This window comes from Diceros bicornis, chromosome 1, assembly GCF_020826845.1.
Source record: "Diceros bicornis minor isolate mBicDic1 chromosome 1, mDicBic1.mat.cur, whole genome shotgun sequence".
In the NCBI taxonomy this organism is placed as follows: domain Eukaryota; kingdom Metazoa; phylum Chordata; class Mammalia; order Perissodactyla; family Rhinocerotidae; genus Diceros; species Diceros bicornis.
Window position 1 is genome coordinate 82,567,299 of NC_080740.1, and position 27,942 is coordinate 82,595,240.

Below are 27,942 nucleotides of genomic sequence, written 5' to 3' on the forward strand. Positions count from 1 at the left end.
CAAGCAGCCCACCTGCTGGGGTGCATTTGATGCAGTGTGTCTACCATGTGTTTCCTCTCCAGGTTCTTCATGAAGAAATTGAGCTCCCTGGTTCCAATGTGAAGCTTCGCTACTTGAGCTCCAGGACCGCGGGCTACAAGTCGCTGCTGAAGATCACCATGACCCAGTCCACGGTGCCCCTGAACCTCATCAAGGTTCATCTGATGGTAGCTGTAGAGGGACACCTCTTCCAGAAGTCATTCCAGGCCTCTCCCAACCTGGCCTACACCTTCATCTGGGACAAGACAGATGCATATGGCCAAAGGGTGTATGGACTCTCTGACGCTGTTGGTATGTTTCGGTTTCAACCTCTTACTGATTCTTGGATTTAGTCATGCATTAATTCAACCAATATTTATTGAGTTCCTAGTATGTGCCAAACACTGTTCTAATAGATAGGGATGCAGTGGTCTTATTGCTAGACAAGAGTCCTCTTCTATGGACCTTCTCTTCTAGTTGGAGATCGAGATAATAAACACAGACTGGACAAGAAAATATCAAGCAGTGATGAGTGCTAATATGAAAATAAAAATAAGTGATATATACTGGAGAGAGAGGCAACTGCGGGTGGGCATTCAGGGAAGGCTCCTCAGCAGGTGACATTTAAGCAGAGACTTGAATGACAAGAAGGAACCATGTGACAATCAGGAAAAGAGCATACTTTTCCTGACAGAAAAGGAGAGAAGAATGAGGTGCGTTTGAAGAACAAACGCCAGTGCGGCTAGAATGTAGTAGACAAGGAGAATATTTGAGATAGGGGAGAGGTGGGCAGGGCTAGATCACGTTCCATTTCCATGTTGCAAATGGCACAGAATGCATCACGAGAATCAGAAAATGGAGCTAGAGGGGATCTGAAAGCCACATGCTCTGTTTCAGCCTTTGCCCGTAAGGGAATCACATGATTCCCCACTTATGAAAGATCACCATATAAGAAGGGTCACTTATCAGTCTTTGAAGGGTTGTGAGCTGTGGATTGATATCAACCTACCCAGTATATTTTCCTACTTGTAGAAAGCTGTCTGGGATTAATTAAAATCCAGAATCCTGTATTATCACCACCAATAGGCTTGTGATTTTCAAGAATTGTAGTAAGTTACCAGAATAAGAAACCAGCAAACTCAGAAATTTCACTATGATTTGCAGTCAATTTTTATCAGACACTCCCTTCATGCAGAACGTTGTGGTAAATCTCTTGTCTTGGGTAACCTCTCAGTAACCCTGTCGAGTAGGCACTGTCATAATCCCCATTGTGCAGATGGGACAGGAGAGAGAGGTTAAGTAAGTTACCTAAAGTCAGGGAGCTAGCAGGTTACACATGCCCAGGATATGGCCCTAGTGGTCTGCTGCATCAGCGAGTGGAGTTACTAACTTAATAAAGATTGTTATTGGAGTTACTAATGCATTTAATATAAACAGTGGCTAATTGAAAAAATATATTCTATCAGGCTTTTGCCAATATCAAAATGATAGCCAGCATCAAAAAGTAGACTATTATAATGCACCCCACGTACTCCAGCTTCTGCCATTATCGACTCATGATGAATCTTGTTTTTTCCAGACCGTCATCCACTCCCCTGCTTCCTATATTTTTCTAAAGCAAGTCCCGGACATCACATCATTTCATCCATAATAGTTCAGAATGTATCTCTAAAAAAACACTTTAAAAGCATAACAACAGGGGCCAGCCCGGTGGCACAAACGGTTAAGTGCGCACGCTCCGCTGCGGCGGCCTGGTGTTCGCCCGTTCAGATGCCGGGCATGCACCGACGCACCGCTTGGCAAGCCATGCTATGGCGGCGTCCCATATAAAGTGGAGGAAGATGGGCACGGATGTTAGCCCAGGGCCAGTCTTCCTCAGCAAAAAATGAGGAGGAGGATTGGCAGATGTTAGCACAGGGCTGATCTCCTCACACACATAAAAAAATAATCAAAAAAATTTTAAAAAAGCATAACAACATCATCACAACAAAAAAACACAATTTCTTAATATCATCAAATAGCCCACCATTGTTCAATATTTCAATTGTCTGATGAATGTCATAAGACAATAGTACTTTATTTGTTTGAATCAGAATCCAAATAAGATCCACCTTTTGCAATTGGTTGTTTTGCAATTTCTCTCAACTTTTTTTAATCTATGGTTTTTTTCCCTTCTATCTCTAGCTTTTTTTTTTTTAAGTTTTATGACTTATTTATTAAAGAAACTGTGTTGTTTGCCTGTAGAATTTCCCATAGTCTGGTTTGTTTTCTGATCACACACCTGTGGTTGTTTAGCATCCCCCTCTGTCCTGTATCTCCTGTAAATTGATAGTTGGATCTTGAGGCTTTCTCTGCTTCAGGTGTGATTTTATTTTTTAATCTATACAAACTTTTTTTTATTGAGGTATAATTGACATACAACATTATATTAGTTTCAGGTGCACAGCATAATGATTCCATATTTGTACATACTGTGAAATGATCACCACAATAAATCTAGTTAACATCCATCACCATACATAGTTACAGAATTTTTTTTCTCGTGATGAGAACATTTAAGATCTACTCTCTTAGCAACTTTCAAATATGTAGTACAGTATTATTAACTATAGTTGCCATGCTGTGCATTACATCCCCATGACTTATTTATTCTACAACTGGAAGTTTGTACTTTTGACTCCCTTCACCCATTTTGTCCATCACCAACCCTTGCCTCTGGCAACCACCACTCTGTTCTCTGTATCTATGAGCGTTTTTTTTTTTTTTTTTTTTTTAGATTCCACATATAAGTGAGATCATACGGTATTTCTCTGCCTGACTTATCTCACTTAGCATAATGCCCTTGAGGGCCATCCATGTTGTCATAAATGGCAAGATTTCCTTCTTTTTTTATGGCTGAATAATATTCTTGTGTGTGTGTGTGTACATACTACAGCTTCTTTATCCACTCATCCATTGATATTAGGTTGTTTGCATGTCTTGGCTATTGTAAATAATGCTGCAATGAACATGGGGTACATATATCGAGTTAGTGTTTTTGTTTTCTTCAGATAGATATCCAAAAGTGGAATAGCTGGAATATATGGTAGCTCTATTTTTAATCTTTTGAGGAACCGCCATACTGTTTTCCATAGCGACTGCACCAATTTACATTCCCACCAACGGCGCACACGAGTTCCCCTTTTTCCACATCCTCACCACTTGTTATTTCTTGTCTTTTCAATAATAGCCATTCTAACAGGTGTGAGGTGATATCTCATTGTGGTTTTGATTTGCATTTCACTGATGGTTAGTGATGTTGAGCATCTTTTCGTGTACTTGTTGGCCTTCTGTATGTCTTCTTTGGAAAAATGTCTATTTAGATCTCTGACCATTTTTTAATTGAACTGTTTTTTTGCTATCGTGTTGTTAAAGTTTTTTATGTATTTTAGATATGAACACCTTATCAGATATATGATTTGCAAATATTTTCTTCCATTCAGTAGGTTGTCTTTTCATTTTGTTGATAGTTTCCTTTGCTGTGCAGAAGCTTTTTAGTTTGATATAGTCCTACTGTGTTGATTTTTGCTTTTGTTGCCATTGGTTTGGGTGTCAAATCCAAAAATTCATCACCAAGACCAATGTCAAGGAGCTTACTGCCTTTTTCTTCTAGGATTTTTATGGTTTCAGGTCTTATGTTCAAGTCTTTAATCCATTTTGAGTTAATTTTTGTGTATGGCATAAGACAGTGGTCCAGTTTCATTCTTTTGGATATGGCTGTCCAGTTTTCCCACTACCATTTATTGAAGAAACTGTCCTTTCTCCATTGTTTATTCTTGGCTCCTTTGTCATAAATTAATTGACCATATATGTGTGAGTTTATTTCTGGCCTCTCTATTCTATTCCATTTATCTATGTGTCTGTTTTTGTGCAATATCATAGTGTTTTGATTACTATAGCTTTCTAATATAGTTTGAAATCAGGGATCCTGATGCCTTAGCTTAGTTCTTCCTGCTCAAGATTGCTTTGGCTATTCGGGATCTTTTGTAGTTCCATACAAATTTTAGGACCGTTTGTTCTATTTCTGTGAAAAATGCCATTGGAATTTTGATAGGGATTACATTGAATCTGTAGATTGCTTTGGGTAGTATGGACATTTTAAAAATATTAATTCTTCCAATCCTTAAGCATGGAATATCTTTCCATTTATTTGTTTCCTCTTCAATTTCTTTCATCGATGTCGTATAGTTTTTAGTATACAGGTCTTTCACCTTCCTGGTTAAATTTATTCCTAGGTATTTTATTCTTTGATTTTTTTTTTTTTAAAGCAGGACTGCTTGGTAGGTGGTGCTGTCTACTTCCATCAGGAGGCACCTAATGTCAGCTTGTCTCCCCTTTAGTGATTTCAGCAGCCATTGATGCTCATTGCCTAGATCGATTAGGTCATTAGAGAGTGCAAAATGATATTTTAATTCTATCATTGCTTCTTCCTTTATTAGCTAGAATACTTTTATATAGAGATACTTTCTCATTAACTACTTGGTTATTTGAGGTACAGTTCAAATAAGAAAGAATGGATAAATGCTTAATTCTTTCCCTTTATTTACTAGTTTCAATATAAGTTGGTTCTCTAATATCCTCTAATGGTGACAAATTAATGTTTTTTTAAATGCCATTATAAACTCATAGAATGAAATGTATCTAATATGTTTCAATCCATTGAAGTTAGTTATTATCTTTACTAATGGTCCAATTGTCCCATCTTTGGTCAGTGAAACCCTCTTCAAGCTGATTCCCAAATTCTTTCAACGTGACCCTAGTAGATTTTGATTCTTTCTTCGCTATCTGGTATGATAAAATGGCCTGGTCTTATCTTGTTCGTTTCTTGCTCCAACCATTTCTTCAAGGACCCCTGATTCCTTTTAATGAGAAATAATATTTCAAGGCCACAAGCCAGGCACTAGTAATTCTCATTGCTACCAGGTTGGTCGTTGTTTCTTGGAATTTTCAGAGGACAAGCTAGGAAATATATGGATTTTTTTTAAAGACAAAATGTATCTTCCATTCATATCGGTGATCCTATATCTTAGGATTTAAAAGAAGCTACAGAGAGTCCCCAAAGGTGACACACGTGGTTAAGAATTTAATGTTGTAGGAACAGCAATAATAACAATGCTTCATATTTCTAAAGCAGAGTTCCAATCACAAATGTATGGCATCTTGGTGTTTTGTCTCATCTATCCTTACCACATCTCTCTGAGACATTGAGGCTTCACTTGCTCTGTTTTGACATGGGGAAAATGTGAGCTAGAGCAGCGTTAGGATGAAGTCCTTCATCTCCTGCCTCTCTCTCCCATTTGTCCATGTGGCAAATGCAGGATTTTTACAGCTTTTGGATTCTGTTCCCCAGTGAATTGCCAGGTAATTGGCAGGCTGTGTCCCCATGCCTCCTCGCCTAGCACTCTCTGGAATCCTGAGTGAATGTACAAGGTGCCTTAACTTACACAAGCTCTTGCCTCCAGAATCTCCTTATAAATGAGCCACTGAGCTTCCACAGGCCTTTTTCATAGTGAGTGAAAATAAATAACCCAAAATATAACAAACGCCTGCCATGAACAGCAGGCTGAGAGAAACAGTCTCCTGTCCATCTCTAAAGGAGTGTCATATTTGGTTTTTAAATGATTCATCTCCTCCCTCCACGTCACTGGGGTCATTTTTGAAAGCCAGCTATTCATTGGAAAGGTCTTTCCATCTCCACAGAGTACTACTGTGTAAAGTTTCAAGGTGGAGTTCAGCTTGAAATTTGAATTTAATATTGTGTGGAATCACAAGGAGAAAGCGATCAGCCCGCCTCCTTGAATGAGTTTTTGGAACAGAATGTGTATTACTACGAAACAGGAACAGTTTCTCGTTCCTGCTGGAGAGCTCTGGAATAATCAAGTAAACTCTCTTGTCTCCTGCTCTGCCCCACCCCTTTTTATCTTTCAGTATCTGTTGGTTTTGAATATGAGACCTGCCCCAGTCTAATCCTGTGGGAGAAAAGGACAGCCCTCCTTCAGGGGTTTGAGCTGGATCCTTCCAACCTCGGTGGCTGGTCCCTGGATAAACATCACATCCTCAATGTTAAAAGTGGTATGTGAGCGTATTTCCTTTCCCAAATACAGCCTAGTCTCTCCTCTGGAACCTTCTCTCAAGCCTTGACATTTAGGTGATAGCCCCTCCCCTTCTCTCAGCTATTTCTCATCAAATGCCCAAAATACTCATAGGTTTTCCCACCTTCTCCTTTTAAATGTCAAAGAATGTTGGGCTGGTTTTCCCAGACCATCCGCCTTAGTGTACCTCACAATTCTTCAATCATCTCCACAAATGTTGTCTTACCCAATACCATAGCCATCCTATTATAGCTCTCTCAGCATTGTCAGGAAATTGGGGAGCTCCCTAAGGGTTGAAGTTTCCTACTGTTTCTCTTCTGCCTGTCATTTCCCTTCACCCTCAGTAGGGTGATAGAAGTGTCCTCCCCAGAGGGCTGCAGTAACCACCCCCACTTCCCACCTCCCAGGAATCCTACACAAGGGCACCGGGGAGAACCAGTTCCTGACCCAGCAGCCCGCCATCATCACCAGCATCATGGGCAATGGCCGCCGCCGGAGCATTTCCTGTCCCAGCTGCAACGGCCTTGCCGAAGGCAACAAGCTGCTGGCCCCAGTAGCTCTGGCTGTTGGAGTTGATGGGAGCCTCTTTGTTGGGGACTTCAATTACATTCGGCGCATCTTTCCCTCTCGAAACGTGACCAGCATCTTGGAGTTACGGTAAGCGGCTGCACAGAAAACCTGCTTTTGCTCTGTTTTTCCCATTGCTCCAAAGCTTCACTGGGTAAATGGTGGTGGCATTTGGGGTTCTCCAGAGAATATATCATCCGTGTGATGGGCTGAGTTTCGAAACCTAGGCCTGGAATCAAATAAGGATTTTGGGAAATGCTTTGTGTATCTATAAAACACCACACACATATTTTATACAATTGTGAACACCTGACTTACAAACAAGGGTGAAAGCTTTCCCTCATGGTGCTTGGGGTGGGACCTGGGTAGCCGTATTTTATAAAACTTCCACATGTGAATCTGTTACATACCAAATGGTGAAAGAACCACTGCTTTAAGCTCTTGGTCCATTTCAGTGGTTTCTAGAGCCCACCCCCAGAGGCACTGACTCAATAAGTCTAAAGAAGGCCCAAGATATCTTTTGTCTTTGAAAAGCTCATAGAAGATTCTGATACACATCAAAGTTTGAGAACCACTAATATTCATTTACTAATTCAAACGTTTATATTGAATAAATAATATAAACATGTGCTAGCTCTCTATAAATTCTCTGGATCTGTGCACATCCACTAGGATATTACTTAGAATTACTGCATAGGTCTTACTAGGTAACTTCTGGCCATTGCTCGCTACTAAGTCTGAAGTCTGGACTCCTCTCAGCTAGACAAAAGCTCTTGGAAACTCTCTTCCCAGGAAAGTTGATTCCAGGCCTTTATACCTAGAGAGGGATCTGTAAATAGAGGGAGAAATAAAGCCTATAAATAATGGAGAAAATTCATTTAAGAAATATTTGGTGAATGTATACTATGTGCCAAGGACTATCTGGCTAGGGGGAAAAAATCATGGGAACAAGCAAAGCCCTCGTTGTTGTGTTTGTGGTCTGATAGGGAACTTCAGACCAAATCATGTGGACAAATAAAAAATAATAGTTTCAAATAGCATTAAATGCTTTAAGGGAAAATTAACAGGGTAAGAAATAAGGACTATGGTGGGTGGGGGAGGAGGGATTAAAAAAACTACATAAGAGAAAGTAGTCAGAGAAATCTCTCATACTAAGTGACATTTGAGATGGGACCTGAATGATGAGGTCAGCCATGTGAAGATCTGGGGAAAAGTACTCCAGGCAGAGAGAAGATGTGCAAAAGCCCTAATATCAGCAAATAGCCTAGTTTATTTAGGGGATTGATAGAAGTCCAATATGGCTGGAAGGTGGTGAGCTCAGGGGAGAGTGTCTCAGAAGAAGTCAGAGAGGTAGGTAGGGGACCAATGCTTCAGGGTCTTACTGATCATGTTGACAAGTATAAATTGTATTCTTATTGCAACAGACAGCCATTGGAGGTTGAAGTAGCAAGTGGGATGCAGTGATATGATCTTATTTGCATTTTTTAAAGATTATTCTGGCTATTGTGTGGAGAATGGACTGTTTTGCAAGAGTGGAGGCAGAAAAACCCATAGGGAGGCTGTAGCAATTGATCAACATTTGGGTGATGGTGACATGGACTAGGGTGGTAGCAGGGCACGTGGGCAAGTGTTCCAATTGGGATATATTTATAAATTTTCTGAACTGAGATATATCATCAGAGGTAAATCTGATAGGAATTATTGATAGATCAGATGTAAGGAATGGAAAAAAAGAGAGGGAGAGAATAAAGGGTGATGCCTAGGATGTTGACATGCGCTACTGAGTGGATGGTGGTGCTTTCTGAAGCAGCCTCAGTTACCATGTGAAGGACTTTGAAGAAGCTGCAGGTTGTGCTTGCATTTTAGTGTCTTTGAGGCCCCATCTGGAGAGGTACCAGTGATCTAACCACCAGCAAGCGCTGCTGAGTATTCTTGGGAGCCAAGACTGTGCTGGGCACTGAGAGGGACAAAAAGAGAGGAGAAACCCCAGCTCCACCCCAAGAAAGTTGCATCCTTAGTGATACAGTGGGCATTTACTGAGCATGATGGAGAGCCAAGCCTATGCTGGGCTCTGAGGGTCCAGAAGGAGATGAAACCCAGGCTCAAAGAGCCACTCGGGCAAGTAAAGGCAATTCAAGCTGAGTGTTGTAGAAGAGCCAACAACCAACCATCACGGAAACACAGAGGAGGAGGCCATGGGATGGAGTAAGAGGGTGTAATAGCCAAAAGATGAACAATGAGAGGAAGAAAGAGGTAAAATGGAAGAGGCTGGATAATCCTCAAGCTGTCAAATTGACAATCAGACAAACCACTTTTCCCAGAGCTCCCCAACTAGGCTCCCTTCCCAAGATGTTGATTTCCTTTTTTATCCTAGGAGTGACATCATTTTCTCAGGCATCCTGTGGGCAATGCAGAGCCATGGGAGGAGGCAAGGAAAGGGGTGGAGGTAGTTGTGCTTTTCCCCAAGGGTCGCATTTCGTAATGGGGCATTTGCAAGCCTCTACATCTGGCCCTTACTTCTTTGTCACTGCTCGTCAAATCAGCACTTGCCCACCACATTCCCGCCTCCAAACCTTGACTCATGCTGCTCGCTCTGCTTGAAATACCTTCTCTCCCTCATCATGTCCATCCTTGAAGGCCCCCTCTTCCCTGAAGCCCCATCTCCCTAGCATAAATAATTCTCACCCTCCTGTGTGTCACATAACTGTAATTTTCCACAAAAGTCGACACCATCTACTGCTTTGTTTTTCAGTTATTTCTGTGTAAGTCTTTAGGGCCCTGGTGTGTGGACTTCTGTAGAGCAGGAACTTTTGCCATCTGTGTCCCTTGATGCCTAGAACAGTGCCTGGTCTACACCAGGGGCTCAAGACACATTGCTTGAGCTAAAGGAGACACAGACCAATGTCCTCCCTTTTGTGGGGACTTGGCCTTGATTCCATGTCTCTCAAGTTGTAGAGGCCACAACATCAATGGTATGAGCTAAGGGCCCACTCAGAGTGAGCCACACCATGTGTGTGTGGCTTCCTCACATGGTAACATTGAAAACAACCTGAGGGAGTGGAACTACCAATTTCCCTCGACAGCTGTGTGATTTTTTTTTCCTTTTCAACTGCCTTTGGACTTGTTCTTGCTTTCATCAGCCAGGTATCCAGAGACGATTAGAAGTTAAGCTTTTACAAGAACACTGGTTTGATTCTTCTTTTCTTCCCACTACATACTCGAAAACAAAGGGCTGTCAATCCCCTCTCTTCAAAACAGTAACCAGCAAAGTGAGGGAGGAGGGCGGTAGGGACCTGTCTTGCTTATGTCTTTTCTCCATTGTGAGTTGGCAGCTGAATGATTCAATTTCGGGAGTTGGTGCCCATCCGTATCTCGCTTAACCACCCCAGAGCTGAGCATCTGAATCAGAATTTTGTTTAAATGTTTCCATGGTCGTTTCACTATCCTTCTCCCTTCCTCCTTGTTTTGCCTATCCAAAACATAGAGGGGCAGAGTTCTACACACTTCTGATGTTAGAAAAAGCCTTCTTCTTAGGTAAAATGGTTATCACCTGTATGCTTCGATTCCACCAGCATTCAAAATATTTTCAACACCCACTTCTCCAAAAAGCCTGATATCCCATCTGTAGTAGCCCATTTCCCTTTTTAACTATCACCCTTTCCAGGTGGTCCTTGGAAAACCCAAGCCCTGTGAAGTAAATTTGTCAGTCACTAACATCCTGGGGTGAATTTCTGTCACAGAAAAATCTTTCCTTCCTGCCCAATTTGAGAATATCTTAGGAATCAGACCCCAATATAAGGCATTAAATGATAAGGGAGGGCACAGTGTCTCTCTGCCTTTTCTTAACTTGTCCGCTTTGGAGAAACATAAGAATCTCACACTTTCCATAATCTTGAAATTCTAAACATTTTTTTTCCAAATATAAAATTATACTGTGATATTAAATACGCTTTTTTCCAACTAAAACGCTTCTCTATGATGAGATTCTGATGGTGCTATTGAGGTGGGTCTATAGTATCATTGCATCAGGGAAGATCTTCAGGGAAGGAAATTGTCCAACCCAGAGGTGTTAGAGGGGGAAGAGCTCCGAGAAAATGGGAGCCTAGGAAGGAGAGCGTGGGCAACAGAAATTGGAAGCTTCACCGAAGATAAGCTTTACCTGAGAGTTTTAACCAGGACAGACCCTGCTTGATGCCAACATAGAATGTAAGGGAGGAATGTATGATTCCACTTAGAGAGCAATGCTCTCCCTGTGTGTTCAGGGTATAAACATAGAGGTCAAGAAACAAAATATAACACAGCACCCCACCCAGAATAACAATATCCCCATGAAATTTGGACACTTCTTGGCAGTGTTTTCAAAGCTCTTTTACCAAAGACAGATCTAGGTTTCATGGGGCCTGAATCTTATGTAATTTCAGAATGAAACTGAATATTATTTAGGATGAGAAAAGAAACCAAAACAAATTGCAAATTTTGAAAAGCCAACAATTAGTTCAAACATCACAAAATCCAGAAAAATAACCTAAAGTTTTTTAACTACCGTTATACTTTCCTGATACTTGTTTTGCTAACACTTTTTGGCTACATCCTCTTTGATCGTCTTTTAATATGATGGTGATTTTTTAATGTCATTTTCTATAGAAAGAATAAAGAGATATTCCATCTTTCCTTCAGTATAGCTGGCCAAAATTTGTTTCAGATTATTAATTAGAAAATTTTCTTTCATGTTCACAATTGATTATTGGTGATGTCGTGAAAATTGTTAGAGCTATAAAATTTAGGAAAACTTTATCAAGCATCCTTCATAGTATTTCTGGGCATTTCAGGTTTTCTTGTGCCATGAATAACCTAAATATTCTTTGAATTGACACTCCTTAACCGGTTTATCATTGATGTCCCAATAATGATGAAATATGACTTCTACACTGGGCGTTCCACTTCCTGTAAAGATACTAGGTGAATCAGCACAACAGGGCAGGAGCATTCCTGCAAGCCATTCCTATACCAGAATGGCTAGCAATAATCTAACGGGATGGTGAAAGGACTACATGTGAGCCACATAAGCACATCCCCCTAAAACTAAACTAAATGTATCCCAACTAACTTCTCTTTAGTTAAAACTAAAACAAACAAAAAATGTGGCCACTCTACATCTACCCTATCCTGTGGCAAAGACGGAGTTGGAATGGAAAGAGACAACAGTCTCAACTGACTGCAGCTTTGTGATTCTGAGCAGAACATGAGGGGTTGGAACTAGTCCAAGGCAGGGTCTGCCGAGCACTAAGGGAAGCTGCCTCATTCCTTCCTCCCGTTGCTCAAGAACCCATTTTCCCAGCCCTTACTCTCTCTAGGACTCTCTACTAAGAATCAGCAGTATGGAGATGAGTGAGTCATGTCCATATTTACTTACTCACTTCCATTCAGAACAAAGTGAGGAAGACAAGCACACACGCATAAATCACAAGACAGCCTGATGAGCGCTCTGCAAGACGAGCTGAGAATGCTTGGAGAGACCCTGAAGGCTTTGCAGAGGAGTCATTGAGACTCCATAGTGTAAAGAGCTAATCCATCTCAATTCTTGAATTTGAGACACCACTTTTTCCTCGAAGGATATGCCTAAGAGGGTTGGTATTATTGAGGGATGGACACAAAGCCTAGGCCTGTCCCTTGTAAGTAGGGCACCCATGCTTATCTACATAGACTGACTCAATGATGCTGTTATTTCAGTTTGTTGCCTGCTAAGCACCCACCCTATTACTGGCCCTGGACTGGAATAGCAATGACCTCAGCCTTTCTCCAAAGCTTATATCCATTATGATCATTCTGACTTTGTACTCTCAGTGACTTGGTCCCCCACCCCGTCCTTCTTCTTCCCCCAACATAGATATTATATTAATCAACTTAAAGCAGATGTTCTTAGGAAAAAAGTAGGTCAGGTCTGCAGACCCAAATCCCATCCAGTCTTTTCACAAAATCTTGACTAAAAAAAGTGGAATTGATATTGCAATAATTAAGAGCCAAATATGACTACCACTGGTGGCAGATAACATTTCACTTTCATTAAGCAATATAAAATAGACGCGAGAATTCCCGGCTGCCACCCTGACACACCAGGCTTTGCAGAATGAATCTTAAATTGCGCTATGTCAGTCAGAGCTCAGGAGTTATCAGCATCATTTAATTAACTTTTTTTTTTTTTTTTGCAAAAACTAACACACTGGAATAAAATATAAAAATGTAATCCCTGTACAAACCCATCACTAATGATGGCCCCCGGCAGAGGCCAGAGCTGCATCCAAGCAGGAATCAGGACATTAACCCTCTTTGTCCCTTCTCTGTAGCCTCCTCCTTCAGCCAGAAGGGAAAGAGGGGTCAGGGGCTCCTTCCACCTTGACCTAGAAGCCTCAGAAATCCAGAGCTGTTCTTTTTACTTGAGGCCATTGCATCCACCTCTTCTCCCTAATGTTGTTAACTTTCAGCCACTTTCCTCTTGCAATTGACGTGTATTTTTGTTCTTAAAAAAACAGCAAAACTTGTATGACTTTCCAAAAAGGAACGGTAACTGGAGTCTTTGGCTCCAATTACAAGAGGATGTTTTTACCTAGGAATTTCATTTATAGGTGTTATCTGTAAGAAAGAATGCAGACTTGGGCTCCCACACATGCAAGTGAGATGGGAGAAGGAAGGTGGCATGGAGCAGGAGTACGAAATGGTTCAGATTCTCGGGGTTCAACAGAGCATTTGGCAGCCTGCCATTGGGTGTGGGCAGGGGCTCTCCCTTGAGTGGTGCTGTCTCTACCCTGTAATGCACCAATGGCTAATAGGTGGCACAGGTGTCACCAGGCTCCCTCCCACACCCAGGGCAGACATTACAAATGAGTCACAGCACTCTTTAGAGATGAGCTTGCATTTGGCTTCAAAATCCTTCTCCTCTCGGTTGCCCAACAGCCATTACCAATCAACTAGTGTTAGGACTCAAGAGGTAACCTATTTGCCATCCCTTCATTAGCCAGAAGACCTGTTGCTACCTGTGTCATGTGACAGCCACATTGCTGGTCAGAGAATTCAAGCATTCTTGTCTAGATTTTCCAGTGGCTGGGAGGAGTCCAAAATCAGGGGTGCTTCCCAAGTAATTGAGCCAGGAGCTGTCAGCCAGAAGGGAAAAAAAGAAAAAGACTGCCTTTTGGGGGCCCCTTTATACCAGAAACGAAAATGTTATGTTTGCTTTATCATCAATTCTTCAGCTAACTGTTTGTTCTTTTTCCTTCTGTTTTCTTTCTATAAAGAAATAAAGAGTTTAAACATAGGTAAGACGAAAAACTCTTTCCCGTATAATTTGATATGGTTCGTTTGCTTCCTTGTGTTTGGTTTTTGTTTTGTGCTTCTTGTGTAATGTTGTATATTTTTATGTACCAAATATAGTAACTTTTTTATGTGCTAATTGTGTTGTGGATACGATAAGCTTTAGCAATTATGAAATGCAGTCAAAAAGCAACCAAATAAGATGACAGTAATTAGAATTTCCGGGAGATGCAAGTGCAAGATAATGAACCCTCAGCGAACTTTTATCCCGACTACTCGGTGCAGTCCATAATTGGGCTAAACAGTTGAGGCAAACTTCTGGCTTTTGTAAATGCTGCATTGGGTTCACAAAAGCTTTAATGAACTGGAAACGGGTCAAAAACTCATTTTCAACGCATTAATGATTTTTTTCCCCTGGAATATATGGTCATTTGGGGGGAAAAAAAAAAGTTAATTGCCAATCTGCTGGTCAGAATGAATCCAGCAGTCAGATGCATTGGGAATTTTCATGGAGTTAAATCACTTTTAAGTCATATGAAGGGTGTAGACCAAGTCCTTTTTGGCTCAATAGCCTTTGTTATTCATTTGCTCCCAAGATATCATTTAAAACCGTACTGCTACAATTCACATATATACTGTATGACATGCATATATGTGCATGTGGCTCTGGGGAGCTTCTCATTACAAAGTTAGGAAAACTCCAGGTTGCCCCTGGTTGCACTGAAATGGAAGAAAAGTGACCTTATTTTTATTTGGAAGAGGAAAAAAAACAAAGCAATGTATTTTAATACTCGAGAAGGTGTTTCTTCTTTCTTGGAAATGAAACATGAAAGGGGCTTCTTCATGATGTCAGGTCTAAATGAGACAGAGTGGAGTCAAGTTATGTAAGATCATCAAAGTCAGTGGAAAAGCCATGCATAGGAGGAATCTTCTGTGTCCTTTTTCTCACGTACCCCCAAATTGGCTGGTTATAGGTACCCCATTGGGCCAAATTTTTAAAAAAGCAGCAGCAATGCCCTGGAAAGACACCCCATTTGACCTTCACCACAGCCACAGATGTGGAAGCATGGCTGTCCACCTACCTGAGCTTCTCTGCAAGCATCTTGGTTGGAATGAGTATGAGGCCATGGGGAAGAATGGGCCGCAGCAAGAACTGACCCCACACCCTGAGGTGTCTGCTCTTCTGCCAGAGATTTTGAAAAACCTCCTTGAATTAGGCTCCCTAGAAAGTCCAGAATTAATTATCTTGCTCATATATAGGCACAGATGTGCAATGCCCTGATCCCTCTGTTGATCATGCCAGCTACTGTTCATTCAGTAACAAAGTACAGCATCTAATTAAAAAGTGGCATGAGGGGCCGGCCCGGTGGCGCAAGCGGTTAAGTGCGCGCGCTCCGCTGCGGCGGCCCGGGGATCGCTGGTTCGGATCCCGGGCGCGCACCGACGCACTGCTTGGTGAGCCATGCTGTGGCGGCGTCCCATATAGAGTGGAGGAGGATGGGCACCGATGTTAGCCCAGGGCCGTCTTCCTCAGCAAGAAAAAGAGGAGGATTGGCGGATGTTAGCTCAGGGCTGATCTCCTCACAAAAAAAAAAAAAAAAAAAAAAAAAAAAAAAAAAAGTGGCATGAATTTTTCCCTTTCTACCCTAATTTGTTTTGCATATATGGATTTTCTCTAAAGACTTAATAGCCAAAGAAAGAAGAAAAGAGAAGCAAAGGAAAAGAACCCAGGTAGCCTACTCTTTCAAACTAGTTATCTAGGCTGGAATTTTAGAAAGACTTTGACGTCTAGTTTAATTATGTGTCTTAATAGCAACCTGAGGAGAAGCTGGAATTAAAGATGGCCTCGATTCACAAAGTGTTCCTAAAAATAGCTTCCTAGTTCTTTTCTTTCTTAAAGCTGGGAAGAACCCAAATGGTGGTGTTTTAATTAGTAATTTACCAACGAACATGTACAGGACAAATCCATCTAACGTTATCATCGCTCTCACCATCCCTTCACCTCTCTGAGCCCCTCTTCCCATAATTCCAAACTACAATTGAAAAATAACTGAAAAATAAAAAAGGGTCATGCTCATTTTAGGCATGTGGCACCAAAACCTAATCTACCACGCTAGGGCAGAGAGGCACTCGCTGCTTGCATGCTAGAGGCAGTGATTTGAATAACTGGGATGGGAACAGCATGAGCACCCATTCTGGTCTCAACCTCCAACCAGTGGCAGACACTGCAAAGGGAAGAAACTATAGGTTTTGAGCCAAAAGGGATGTGAGCAATGATCTGATTTTTTCATTACCCAGATAAGGAATCTAGGACCCAACACAGCTAAAAGACTTACCTAAGGTCACCAGCTGGGTCAGAGTTGAGTTGAGAGTTTCCTGTGTCTCAGTCCTCAACCACATCTACAAATCTTACCCTATCCTAGCAACACATAAGACAGCTAGACACACAGCAGAGAAAGAGGTCCAGGTCTCTGAGACTTAATGCCTTCCTAATGCATTTCTCACACACTCAGATATTTATCTCCTACTGTGGCTTAAGGCCCTGGCAGATCTTGGTCCACACCTGTGACCTCACTATTACCCAAGATTTGAAAACTGTATCTCCTCTCTCAGTAATTCAGATTCTGGATGTGATATCAGCAAGACATCACATTTCTTCTCATGAAATGCCAACTTTATTCATATCCACATGAGCAACAGTAGAGAAGATCCAAGGCTGAGAACTGGCGAGCCTCCCGTTACCGAGTTAGGAAAACTCCAGGTTGGCTCAGTATTAATGATCTAGTCCCTTGGAGACATTGAGGAAACACAGATTGGAAGGAGAACATTGTCACATGGGAGTGTTCCTCAATCCCACTTGAGAACATATTAAAGCCACAGGGGGAAATAAAGGTGCTAACACATACAACACAAACGTAAAAGCAGGATCAGAGTGCGATCTTTTGCACCGGATATGTGAAGTAATGGTATTTTAGCATCATGGGAAACAATGAATTCTATGCAGCATGAGGAGCTTAACTCCAATTAGAAGTAGCTAAGAGCCATGATATGTTAGCACACTAAGTTATTATGTTAGATTCTTTCCAGTTTACTAAAGTGGAAAGACACTAGAGATGGTAAGAGTCTTGCTAGGATTTTTGTCATCTCCTTGATCCAGTAGGCCAGCTGCATAGCCCCCTTCTCATTCCTCTTTGTGCTTCTTCTACTAAAGCAACAACCCGGCACACAAGTACTATTTGGCAGTGGACCCCGTGTCCGGCTCTCTCTACGTGTCTGACACCAACAGTCGGCGAATCTACCGCGTCAAGTCTCTGAGCGGAGCTAAAGACCTGGCTGGGAATTCAGAAGTTGTGGCAGGGACTGGAGAGCAATGCTTGCCCTTTGATGAAGCCCGCTGCGGGGACGGAGGGAAGGGTGTGGACGCAACCCTGATGAGCCCTCGAGGTAAAGGCTGCAACCTCTGCCCCAGCTGGAGCTTGCCACAAGCTTGGCTTTCTTACTGAAACTGAACAAGGCCCAGCAGTCCCAAACACAGCTTTCCCTAGAATAATTTAACTCTTATAGGTTGCTTTGGTGTGTGGGTGTTTAAAAAAAAACTTATTTATTTGAAGTAAACTTCATCACCCACATATGCCACAAATGGAAAGTGGGATGGATCGCTCCTGGAGATTTCTGACTGCTGCCAGTCAGAGCGCGTCAGAAGGAAATGTGAGCTCCAGGAGCTGGAGTGCCAGCTGTGTGGGTGGAGATAGAACAGAGCCCCGTGGGGGGCCTCTGACCACTCCCCGACATTTTTGTTGGACAATAGTGGGTATAACGCTAAAGCACAGTGCCTGACATTTTGTAAATGCCCAGTAAATGGGTGGCAATTAGGAATGGGTCTAATTTCCAAAGGTCTGGGATTGCGGGGGAGGGGTTCTTGGACCCTATGGATCTCTGTTTGAAAATGACTCAAGATACATAAAGGTTAAGAATCAATCATTTGAGGGTCCAATGCCTGTTAGCATTTTTAGCTACCATGAAAGCAGCCGGCAGCATGGATTAAGGATGAGGAGCCTTGGGCTTGGGCACTGGGGTTAAGATACAAAAGAAACAGAAGCCACTGTCTTCATTGTACCTGGGGAGTGCTGGGACCTGAGTTCCCCCAGGGCATTGACATCCCCCAGGCTTAATTGGGAATGCTTCCTGGAGGATACATTTTGAATTGGGAGTTTGTGAGTGCAAGAATCATTGTTTCTCAACTTCATCGTTGCAGTCAGTTGTGAAGGGTATTCAAGTAATTTAGTACCAATAATTTTTCAAGCAATGAACTTGGGAGATAACTTCTTTTCTAAAGATAGCAGATGTAAAGTTATTTCCCCATTCATTCACTTGCAGCCTTGGTTCATTTGCAGCCCAAGGTTCTTTCTTCAGTTGGGTAGTGACACAGCCCAGGAATTATGCAGATCACAGCACAGTGCTCATGAGAAAGGGTGTCACCTTAAAAGGTTGAGAACCACTGCTCTGAGTGTGCTAATCCACCCAGTAAGGTCCCTGGTCCGAGAAGATAATGCCCAGTAGGGCATCCCCACCTCCACCCCATCAGCCCTGCTCCTTGCCGGGAGACACACTCCCACTGTTTGTCTTGCTCAGGTATTGCAGTAGACAAGAATGGGCTCATGTACTTTGTCGACGCCACCATGATCCGGAAGGTTGACCAGAATGGAATCATCTCCACCTTGCTGGGCTCCAATGACCTCACTGCCGTCCGGCCACTGAGCTGTGACTCCAGCATGGACGTGGCCCAGGTGGGACTCTCTCTCTTATTTCTCATCACTAAGCCACACCTGGTTCTTGGCCTGAAGTTCTCACCTGCAGCCTGTTTGGGTTGGAAGTGGAGTGGGAGGAGAAGATATAGATACAAATCACAGCTTTGTTTGCAGAAGGCTTGAGATGAACTAGACAGCAAGATGGGCTGGGAAATGTCAGATAGGAATGGGGGCGGGGCGAGAATTCTGCTCAGAAAAGTGGGGCTGGTGACGCACTCCAGCCGTGGCAGATTATAGGGTAGGAGTTACTGTGTAATTACCTCTCTTCTCCATCATTATTGCAGGTTTGAGAATGTACTGTACAGTGTTATATGTCAATCAGAACTTCCCTGTTAATCTTAAATGACTGCATCTTCACTATATAAACCTTTACTTTGTGCAGTAGTAACTAGAGCAGAGCCCTCCACGACATTCCCCCAAGTGATAGTCCTTTAGTCCGGGCTCTTACAGTGGCAGAGAACAGAGGTTTGCTCAAATGTACAGCAGGAGAAACTGGACTTGATCATATGGATTCTCAAACAACCTGGAATATATATTCACCCTTCCTATAACGCCCTTTTCAACCCTTGGTCAATCTCATTAGTTTTAGTTCAAATTTCAGAACAAACTGACAACTTGCTACTGAGATTTTCATTTCAAATTCTGCAGAGAAGGACTGCGTTTGGTCCAGTTCATTTTTTCAAGCAAACACTGAAGTTGTAGTTCACTGGCCAGCCTGTGCATTGGCTGCCCTTGGGTCAGGGCCACCTTCCAAACTGGATGGCTCCTTTTTGTAAATTAGGTAATGGTACCTCCTCTAAATGAATGTAGCCTCCTCAGGCCCATGGCATGGTGAACAGAATAGGCTGGATTACGTGAGCTTCTCGTGCAGTGGACTACCTGTACAACCATATATGACGACTCTGACCCTGGTCCAATCATCTGGGGCTGAGAAGAATATCATGCGTACAGCTGGTGACCTACTCTAGCCACAGCAGATGATACAGTAGGAGATGTTTGTTACATAGTCTTCTTCTCCATCATGCACACTTAACATGGGCAAGTGGTTCGATGATGGGCACTCCTCATACAGTGTTTTAGTAAAAAACTGTCTTTTTACCCCAGCTGCATAAAACCCATATAAGTGCCCTACACAGTTAAATGTTGGGCATGTTAGAGGTTGTTCTTTAACCTGATGCCATGTCATCCACAGGTTCGCCTGGAGTGGCCAACAGACCTTGCTGTCAACCCCATGGACAACTCCCTGTATGTTCTAGAGAATAATGTCATCCTTCGCATCACTGAGAACCACCAAGTCAGCATCATTGCGGGACGCCCCATGCACTGCCAGGTTCCTGGCATTGACTACTCGCTTAGCAAACTAGCCATTCACTCTGCTCTGGAGTCAGCCAGTGCCATTGCCATTTCTCACACTGGGGTCCTCTATATCACTGAAACGGATGAGAAGAAGATTAACCGTCTACGCCAGGTAACAACCAATGGGGAGATCTGCCTTTTAGCTGGGGCAGCCTCAGACTGCGACTGCAAAAACGATGTCAATTGCAACTGCTACTCGGGAGATGATGCCTACGCGACTGATGCCATCTTGAATTCCCCATCATCCTTAGCGGTAGCTCCAGATGGTACCATCTACATCGCAGACCTTGGAAATATTCGGATCAGGGCAGTCAGCAAGAACAAGCCCATTCTTAATGCTTTCAACCAGTATGAGGCTGCATCCCCCGGAGAACAGGAATTGTATGTCTTCAACGCCGATGGCATCCACCAGTACACTGTGAGCCTGGTGACAGGGGAGTACTTGTACAATTTCACATACGGCACTGATAACGATGTCACTGAATTGATTGACAATAATGGAAATTCCCTGAAGATCCGTCGGGACAGCAGTGGCATGCCCCGCCACCTGCTCATGCCCGACAACCAGATCATCACCCTCACAGTGGGTACCAATGGAGGTCTCAAAGTCGTGTCCACACAGAACCTGGAGCTTGGCCTCATGACCTATGATGGGAACACTGGCCTCCTAGCCACCAAGAGTGATGAAACAGGATGGACAACTTTCTATGAGTAAGTAGGTTTGCAAAGTATTTCCCAAGAGCACTTATGCTACCCTAGCTGGCATCAGAATTGGCTGTCCATGTAGCTTGTAGAATTGTTTACTCATGTTGTCTTCTTAACTTTAATGTTTACTTGTGGCCCCAAGATATTCATGTCCCCCCTCCCTGACCCCTAAACAATTTACACTATTGGGTCTCCGATTTTGAACGTCCTCCCTACAAGAGTTGGGAATTCCTGTTGCCTGCTTGCTATTCCAATTTCAGGATATTGGGCACGCACAGCACCTGGGAGATCAAGTGTTGATTAACTTTGCTGATTATTCATGTTTGCCATGGTTGCGGAAATTAGAACCTAAAAGGCAAGATCCTGGTGGGGTTCCTTTAATTTGCCAATAGGTACAGCAACACACTTGACTGCACAGACAGTTAGATAAACTCTGAATTTCCTCTTTAGCAGAAGCAGATCAATACAGATAAAGTGCTGGGTATATTAAAATATGCCCAAGCTGGTCATATTTCCCCTAACAATTATCTCATACTTAATAGTCCCACCATCCGTTTTACCAAAAAGCTGTTTTCCCTTGCTCCCGCAGGCAGCTCTTGGTCAAATTGCCTGCTGTTGCTGGTATTACCCAGTGGGATGTGGTTGGAGGAAATTGCTAAGGCATGATTCCTCCAATTGCTGGCTGAGACTGGGATGGAATTTACAAATATCTGGCTCTCCTTGATGGTGAAGGATCTGGTTAACCCCTGTGTATTTGGAGTCCTTGCTTCCTTTCTGTCTAGGTGTTGCTGCTAGCTCAGAATTTAGTAAGTTAGGGAGCGGTTGTCACAGAGGGAAAGGGGGACAACAGAAGACCTCATTGTTGATCACTCTCAAATCCAGGAATGTTCACTTCCTGTTTATAGTTCAATGGGTTTGGGAGAATGTAAAGGGAGCTGTTGCCACCTGCTGGAAATGTACTGCATTGGAGAGCTGCTTTCCCTTGCTCCGTCTTCCTTCCTTGGGCAAAGCTGTGTTTCTCAGACTTCTGAAGCATCCTAACATCTTTCAGGGCACTGGGACCTGATCAAACCTGACCAGCCAGTGACTCTGTCCCTGAAGGCACATCCAAGTGCCGTCTTTAGCTAGCACACTAAATTAGATTAGAGGTAATACTTTAACCCAAACACCTCCTAGATTTTCGTCTTCCTTTCTAGCAGTTCCGCCTAAAGACCCAATGCATTTCAGAGATAATTTGTTGTCTCACCTGACAGAAAAAAACAATGTCATTCTCAGGAGGCCAATCTGAATTAGGCCTGACTTAGAGACTGTAGTAAAGAAGTTCATGCTCAGACATGAGCTCTAACTCAGAGAATATTTTCCAGGAGTGGCCACTAGTTTAATGAAAATATGGGCATGATTCATAAATTTAAAAAAAAAGATTTAGAAGTTACATGGAAACTGCATATTTTTCTCTCTTGCTTTGAAGGAAACTGCATAATTTTATTTCTCTCTTGCTTTGAAGAGCAGCTTTTTTTCCATAATGTGAGTAAATCCAATTATCACAAATTCTCTATTGTAGGGGGTCAAATGCATAAGGTTTTCTTTTTCCTCCTAAAAAGATAGTGAGTTCTTTTCGTTTTGTGGTACCTTTTGCACATGGTCAGCAATTTGGCCATCTGAATATCAGACATAAACTTCACTTCCTGTTGGGGCTGCATACCTTTAGCCAAAACTTGAGAGAAAGGAGTTAAACCACGCAGAGGCCTTGAGGCTATTAGAAAACAGTCTGTCCTTCAATGAGAGCTTCCTTAGGGGGATTCTTCTCTTTCCTTCCTGTTACCTGAGGCCGGGTGCAAATCCTCCCCTAGGTGGGAAGACTAACAGTACCTTCCCTCTGCATAGTACTTTATAGGTAGAGAAGCATTTCATCTGCTCAGAGGTCATAATGACCCTTTGAGTACAGGTTTGCTTATCCTCATTTTACGGATAAAGAAATTGAGGCTCAGAGAAGGGAAGCAACTCCCCCAAGGCCACACAGAGAGTCAGCAGTGAAGCAAGACTTAAACCCAGATCCCCAAGTTTAGCATTCTTTGTGTTATATGCCAGTGTCCTGAAGCAGGGCTGTGAGAAACATTTGGACCTCTCACCTTCAGATTCCAAATGGGAACTATCCCAAAATTTGGGGGAAGGTACAACCCAATAAGACAAATCCATCAATGACTCTGGGAACAGGAAAAAAAGGTGGGGAAAAATAACACTACTGAGTTGTACTGGCCCTATTTTATGGTCAGCCAGTTCCAAAAAGTTCCAGGAAGCCCTAGCCTTGGAATTAAAATTTCCCCAGATGTAGGCCATTGGGTCCTGGAAGAAGACATAGACTGATCCAGATATATCTCTGAGGGAACACAGGTTTCCCCAAAAAGACAGCATGGTATACCAGAAAGCTCCTGGATCTTGGAGTCAGGATGACAGGAGTATGAATGTCACATACTTACTGAATGACTTGGGACAAGTTACTTAACCTCTCTGTTAAGTAGAGCCTCAATGTCCATATTTGTCAAGTGGGGATAATAATGCAAATCACATAGGGGTGCTGTGATAATTCACTGGGATAATATATTTTTAGAAATTAGCAAAGCACCTGGCATATAGAAGTTCAACAAAGGGTGGATGCTAACGGGATTGAGGGGAATAATTAAACATGCCTCTGTCTCTGTCCCACTCCTCAGGTTCCAGACAAACAACTGCATAGTGGATACATGAGTCAGATAGATGGAGATTTATTTTGGAAAAGCAGAATTTACTTAATACTTCATTTTGCCTTTGTCTTCCTTCCGTTTATTTGTGTCTTCCACAATTTTTCATCAATGTCTTACAGTTTTCAGTGTACAGGTCTTTCACTTCCTTAGTTAAATTTATTCCTAGGTATTTTATTCTTTTTGGAACTGTTTTCTTAATTTCTCTTTCTGATAGTTATTAGTGTATAGAATTACAACAGGTTTTTGTATATTGATTTTGTATCCTGTAACTTTACTAACAGTTTTTTGGTGAAGTTAGGGTTTCTTATGTATAATATCATGTCATTTGCGAATAGTGACAGATTTACTTTCTTTCTGATTTGGATGCCTTTTATTTCTTCTTCTTGCCTAATTGCTCTGGCTAGGACTTTCAATACTATGTTGTATGAAGGTGGCAAGAGTGGGCATCCTTGTCTTGATCTTAGAGGAAAAGTTTTCATCATACTCACTGTTGAGTATGATGTTAGCTGTGGGTTTGTCATATATAAACTTTATTGAGAGTTTTTATTACAAATAGATGTTGAATTTTGTCAAATGCTTTTTATGCATCTATTGAGATGATCATATGGTTTTTAGCCTTCATTTTGTTACTATGGTGTATCACACTGATTAATCAATCAATGAATTAATCAATCATCAATTTGGCTATTTGAATATCAGACATAAACTTCACTTCCTGCTGGGGCCAAGTTGCTCACCATGTGCAAAAGGTACCACAAAACAAAAAACCACCATCTTTTTTGGAAGGAATCCTTTTTAGGATTTGCAGATGTTGACCCATCCTTACATCCCTGGAAAAAAAATCCCACTTGATCAAGGTATATGATCCTTTTAATGTATTGTTGTATTCACTTTGCTAAGATTTTGTTGAGGATTTTTGCATTTAAGTTCATTAGGGATATAGGCCTGTAATTCTCTTTTCGAAATTGCAGCGTTTGTCTGGTTTTTGTATCAGGGTAATGCCATCCTCATAAAATGACTTTGGAAGAGTTCCCTCCTCTTCTATTTTATGGAAGACTTTGAGAAGAATTGGTATTAATTCTTCTTTGAATGTTTTTGTGGAATTTACCAATGAAATTGTCTGGTCATGGACTTTTGTTTGTTGGAAGGTTTTTAATTACTGATTCAATCTCCTTACTAGTATTCAGAGTGTCCAGATTTTCTATTTCTTCATGTTTCAATCTTGGTAGGTTGTATGTTCCTAGGAATTTATCTATTCTAGGTTGTCCAATTTGTTGGTGTATAATTGTTCATAATAGTCTTATGACCCTTTGTATTTCTGTGGTTTCAGTTGTAATGTCTTCTCTTTCATTTCTCATTTTATTTGAGTCCTCTCTCTTTTTCTCCTGGTTAGTCTAAGAAAAGGTTTGTCAATTTTGTTTATCTTTTCAAAGAACCAGCTCTTAGTTTCATTGATCTTTTCTATTGTCTTTTTAGTCTCTATTTCATTTATTTCCACTCTGATCTTTGGGCTTTGTTAGTTCTGTTTTATTTTTAAATACGTTTTGTTTCTGGCTATAAAACATGAAAGTAAGAAATATTAGTTACAAGTAATTACTAAAACATAGGAACATATAAAAACACACAGAAAAACCACCACTAACATTGAGATGTTTATATTTTCAGAGAATTTCTTCCATATATATTCATTTTTTTCCCTCTCCTCTCCCACAAGTACACTATCAGGGGAATATATTTTGTATTCTACTCTTTCCACTCAACAATATATACATTTTTTTCATACCATTAAATAGAAATCCATGTCATCAATTTTGATGGCTTCATAGGCTTCTACTCTATGGATAGATCAATCCTTTACTTAAGAAATCTTCGATCAAAGAACATTTAGGTTGTTCTATTTGTCACTAATATAAATAACATCTTTGTATCCCTGTCTGGGAGGCAGTTTCTTTAATAGATAAAAAAGCACAAGGGAGCCCCTTTACCTTGGAGGACCTGTGTCCCATTCCTGTGATGGCTGTAGAACCAAAGGCTGGGCCCCCAATCTCACTAGGTTCCCTGCTCACAGTTCTCCCCTCCTCTCCCCACCTTTACCCAACTGGCCATCCAGCTTAATGTGGTTCTGCTGTCAGCCTTCAAACATCCACAGAGCTTCACGCTTTCCAGTTCAACCCAGAAGCAAAATTTCTCAGATCACTGAAAGTCTGAGCCAGGTCTACATTCCTCTATTTCCAAAAACATTTACCAAGCACCCTCCATATTTGATTTTTGTAATCCTACGCACTAAGTGATAAAGTCCAACAGGCCACAGTGGTTCTCTTCACAGGCCCTCCCCACGAGGATCCTTCTTGAGAGCCTGTAGGGGTACCACATACTGTACAGACTCCAGTCTCCATCACTCAGAACCTGCCAGCTTTGTCCCTGTCCCCAGCACACAGGGAATCACACCCAGAGGATGAGCAGTTTTCCTTCTTTTTAACCCTCCAAGCCTTCGTTGCTCCAGCTTCTTCCCCCAGTAACAGATCTCATCTGGGAGAGCTCAAAGGCCTCAGACCTTGGAAAGAGTCTGTTGCCCTTTCCTAGGGCATAAGGAGGGCCTAGGCTTTCAGAATACAATGTATCTTCCAGGGTAGAGAAATGCTCTACCGACTAGAACAGCAAGACTTCTTGCTCAAGAAGGTGGAAACAAAACTCCATACGTGAAGAGTAAAGATGACACATACACATAAAGAAGGAGGGCCCAACTTCAGGCAACGTTCTGGCAGCAGAGCTTGACCACTGGTCTGCCTAGACTGGGGTGCTGAGGCCAAGTGAGTCATTGGGAAAACTGTCTAAGAAGGCTGCTTGGGGAGCTGAGCTGTGGTTGGTTTGCAGCTATAGGACCGGAGCAAAGGCTACAGGCAGCCAGGCCTGCTATGCTTGAGCCAAGGCATGGAGGTGTCATTTGGCCCAGGCTGACTATCCAGAGGTCTATGAGGTGACAAGTGGGATGACATTGTACCTGGTGGAATACCAAGGGCATGGATGGTCTCAAATGCCAGCTTTTGATTTGATTGAGCCACCAGTGAGAAATGAGTATGGTTAGTTCAGCAGAGAAGTGACATGATGAAACTGATAATATTTAGGAATATTAATTTGATGGCTTTGTGGAACATATAAATTAAACAGCAAAAGATGCCTACAAGTCGCTGTTCTAACTTTGGAAAGCATCATTAAGTACACCCTGCCTGAGACCAGGTGAAATGTTTTCACTGAGTTGAAGTTAGGTATACTGGTGGAAGAGAAAGCATCACCACTGTTTCTCAGGACAGGTTGGGGTTTTGATGATTGTGAAAAGGGGCCTCAGTGTGATGCACCACCTAGCCACCCTACCTTGCAATATCTCTTTCTCTGGCCCCATGAGTCTGTCCCTTGTGTGGTTCTGAGTGTTGGGAAGGCCTTCAACTCCAGTGACTGTGCTTCCAACCAGTATGTCTGTGCTCCAGCTATGACCATGAGGGCCGTCTGACCAATGTGACACGCCCCACGGGGGTGGTGACCAGTCTACACCGGGAAATGGAGAAATCCATCACCATTGACATTGAGAATTCCAACCGTGATGATGACGTCACTGTCATTACCAACTTGTCTTCAGTGGAGGCCTCCTATACAGTGGTACAAGGTAAGCCCCAAACTCACCCCCAGACTCAGACCCCAGCCAAGCTCAGAGGTATGAGTTACCTAGCCTGGGAGGACTTCCAGAGGCCTAAAGCACCCCTCAGCTTGCTGTTTTAGTCAAATATTCACAGCAAACACACGCTGCAAGAGGTCAATCTTGTACACAATGTCTTAATCAGATTCAGGAGAATGTCATCTATGCCAGACCAAATGTCTAGATATTTGGAAATGTCTGTGTACTTATCTGAAAATATCAGTTGTCATCCCCACGTGCTCTCTCCCCATCTCCTACTCTTCCATCACCAGCACTCACCACCAACCCAACACACATAGTTACCTTCTCAAAGGCTGTTTATTCTCTTGCGCCCACCTTCTTCTTTTTTGTTTTTGGTCCCATTCTGATTATCTTTTCCAAGCATTTCTTTGTGGAGTTGGTTGCCATGGAATCAGAGCCCTTTAGGAATCTCTTGCCAAGACTGGGATCTCAAAGGTTTCTGACCACCCCATGGTTACTGTTGCTGTTCGACATGACATATAGTCCAGGACAGGTACAAGGGCTGGCAAGAAAAGGAATTGTGCAGATTAATTTAATTAAAATATAATGTCGGTGGGCTAGCCCATTGTCAGAGGATAAAAGTGTCCTCTCAGTAGATA

The 27,942-nt window shown here is 42.3% G+C and overlaps 1 protein-coding gene across 2 annotated transcripts in view; it reads left to right on the forward strand.

Annotated features, from left to right (window-relative positions):
• TENM2 (teneurin transmembrane protein 2) overlaps positions 1 to 27,942 on the forward strand; it is a 571,867-nt gene that overhangs the window by 502,222 nt on the left and 41,703 nt on the right. For both annotated transcript variants that reach the window (XM_058545548.1, XM_058545558.1), the window contains 7 exons: positions 63 to 330; positions 5,986 to 6,129; positions 6,557 to 6,806; positions 17,233 to 17,465; positions 18,654 to 18,808; positions 20,022 to 20,896; positions 27,117 to 27,292. In XM_058545548.1, coding sequence (XP_058401531.1) covers positions 63 to 330; positions 5,986 to 6,129; positions 6,557 to 6,806; positions 17,233 to 17,465; positions 18,654 to 18,808; positions 20,022 to 20,896; positions 27,117 to 27,292 — 2,101 coding nt within the window. The remainder of the gene's footprint in view (positions 1 to 62; positions 331 to 5,985; positions 6,130 to 6,556; positions 6,807 to 17,232; positions 17,466 to 18,653; positions 18,809 to 20,021; positions 20,897 to 27,116; positions 27,293 to 27,942) is intronic.